The sequence below is a fragment of the Protomyctophum bolini genome, assembly GCF_963924005.1.
Source record: "Protomyctophum bolini genome assembly, chromosome: 6".
In the NCBI taxonomy this organism is placed as follows: Eukaryota; Metazoa; Chordata; class Actinopteri; order Myctophiformes; family Myctophidae; genus Protomyctophum; species Protomyctophum bolini.
Window position 1 is genome coordinate 50,344,183 of NC_137867.1, and position 2,500 is coordinate 50,346,682.

Here is a 2,500-nt window from a genome sequence, read left to right on the forward strand (position 1 = left end):
CGCCCCTTTTTCCAGGACTAAGACGGACTAAAACTAAAGACACTCAAATAATTCGGGACAAGACTGACGCTGACGAGCTAATAAGCTCTGTTTGACGCGATGACGATGACGAGACGTGTTTGTGTTATCGCTGACAAGACGAGGTTAGACGAACGTGTTAGTGGATTGACGAACAAAGTTTTAAATGCATGAAAATGTTCGCCAATAATATCACTGCTCTCGCCGCCTCTATCCTCCTCTCCTTTCCTTGTTGGTCACGCCCATCTGCATGCACGCACACACACACACACACACACACACACACCGTCCCAAAGGTCCCATTCAGACAATAACATCACCAGACTGGGGAAAGCCACGCCGCTGCAGATCACTTTGCTTGTCCCCGTGGATTGGAAATAGGATTTAAAATGCTATCCGATGATAGCGTGGATTACAGCTGCATACAGCACAGTTGTGTGCAATTATTCAACAAAGAATTCACATATCACCGCGCCTCGTCAAGCCTCCAGTATCGGCTCAATGCGAAACATGTTGCACCTAGCCTAGCCTGGAAGCTAACGTCAATCAACAACAGTAGCTCTGGTCGATAGCGTAGTTAGGACTCAGGAGTTCTATGGTACTTAATTTGATCCTTTCCCCTCACTCACACCCGCGGCCTCGTTTTTAACATAAAAAAAGATGTGAAAGCCTACTTTCCTCCTTCTAACACTATGGATCAGAGCTAATGTTATTCCAACTCCCAGTAGCAGTTCAAGTACCCGACCAGATGACATGGTTTCTAACTAAACGGTTATGGCCAAATAAAATGTAAAATCTGCTATGGCTGTTACTGTATGTCCACGGAAGAAACACAGAGGTGTTTTCTTATGGTCAACTCATGTCACATATTTGCTGCACCAATTGAAACCCCCCCCACCAACCCTGTGGAATGCATACCCCAAAACTCTCAGAGACATGCCCCCACCATCCAAAACCTTCAATATTACTTTCCCCAGATATTTATTTTTATTTACTTAGTGTTTTTCCTTTAATAAAGTTGTTTTTGATTTATCATGTCCCCCTTGTAAAGCATTTTTGGGTACTCAGAAAAGCTCTATATAAATTATTAATTTTGAGATATTATTACTACAAAAACAATGTTTTATTGCTTAAACTTATGTATTCACTATTCATTGATTCACTAGTATACCAAAATTCATAAAAAATGGCTCTCACAGTTCTTGGGTAAAATAATGATATGCGATTAAAATGCGATTAATCGAGATTAATTAACTACAAAGCCTCTGATTAATTAGATTTTTTTTTTAAATTGAGTCCCAGCTCTAATTAATACCTGTACGCTATAGACATTTTATTTAAAGACATTTAAAAAAAATTGACAAACTGGACTAAAACCTTTTACTAAAATGACTAAAACTGACTAAAACCCTTAGGAGTTTCCGTCGACTAAAACTATCAAGGATAGAAATGACTAAGACTGACTAAGACTAATTAAGCATTTTTCCAAATGACTAAGACTGACTAAGACTAATTAAGCATTTTTCCAAAAGACTAAGACTGACTAAATCTAAAAAATGCCTGCCAAAAACAACACTGGTCGTAATGAGTGTTTTTACACAGATAGCAGATCTACAAGCTCACAACACTAGATCTACAAGCTCACACAACACTAGATCGGCTATTTTCAGCATGCGTGTAAAATTACTCTTGTCCAGTAGTCACATGAGTGTGCACACGCACACATGCACGCACACGCACACATGCAGGCACACGCACAGTCTAACACACACACACACACACACACACACACACACACACACACACACACACACACACACACACACACACACACACACACACACACCTGGAGGTTGGACGGGTCTTTGTAGTTCTCGTCGGAGGCGATCTGGAGCTTCTCCTGGATCCACTTCTCCAGCTCCTCGGCGTCCCGTCTGAAGAACTGGAAGCGGTAAGAGTCCTCCAGCTTGGCCCGGCGGACCAGGGAGAGGTCCTTGAAGCGCCGGTACCGGTCCAGGACCTGCTGCCGGCGCTCCTGGATGTCATCGGCCGTCTCCAGAACCTTCACCGCCCCACTGGAGTCCATGGTCGTCATGGTGCTGTAACACACACACACACACACACACACACATGGTAAAGGTTCTGAACCACACTGGAGTCCATGGTCGTCATGGTGCTGTAAGACACACACACACACACACACACGGTAAAGGTTCTGAACCACACTGGAGTCCATGGTCGTCATGGTGCTGTAAGACACACACACACACACACACACACACACACACACACACACACACACACACACACACACGGTAAAGGTTCTGAACCACACTGGAGTCCATGGTCGTCATGGTGCTGTAACACACACACACACACACACACACACACACACGGTAAAGGTTCTGAACCACACTGGAGTCCATGGTTCTAGAACCACACACACACACACACACACAGTAAAGGTTCTGAACCACACTGG

The 2,500-nt window shown here is 43.9% G+C and overlaps 1 protein-coding gene across 4 annotated transcripts in view; it reads right to left on the reverse strand.

Moving 5' to 3' along the window:
- sptan1 (spectrin alpha, non-erythrocytic 1) overlaps window positions 1-2,500 on the reverse strand; it is a 91,568-nt gene that overhangs the window by 73,256 nt on the left and 15,812 nt on the right. For all 4 annotated transcript variants that reach the window (XM_080766381.1, XM_080766380.1, XM_080766378.1 and 1 more), the window contains exon 2: window positions 1,865-2,117. In XM_080766381.1, coding sequence (XP_080622507.1) covers window positions 1,865-2,113 — 249 coding nt within the window. In that variant the 5' untranslated portion in view covers window positions 2,114-2,117. The remainder of the gene's footprint in view (window positions 1-1,864; window positions 2,118-2,500) is intronic.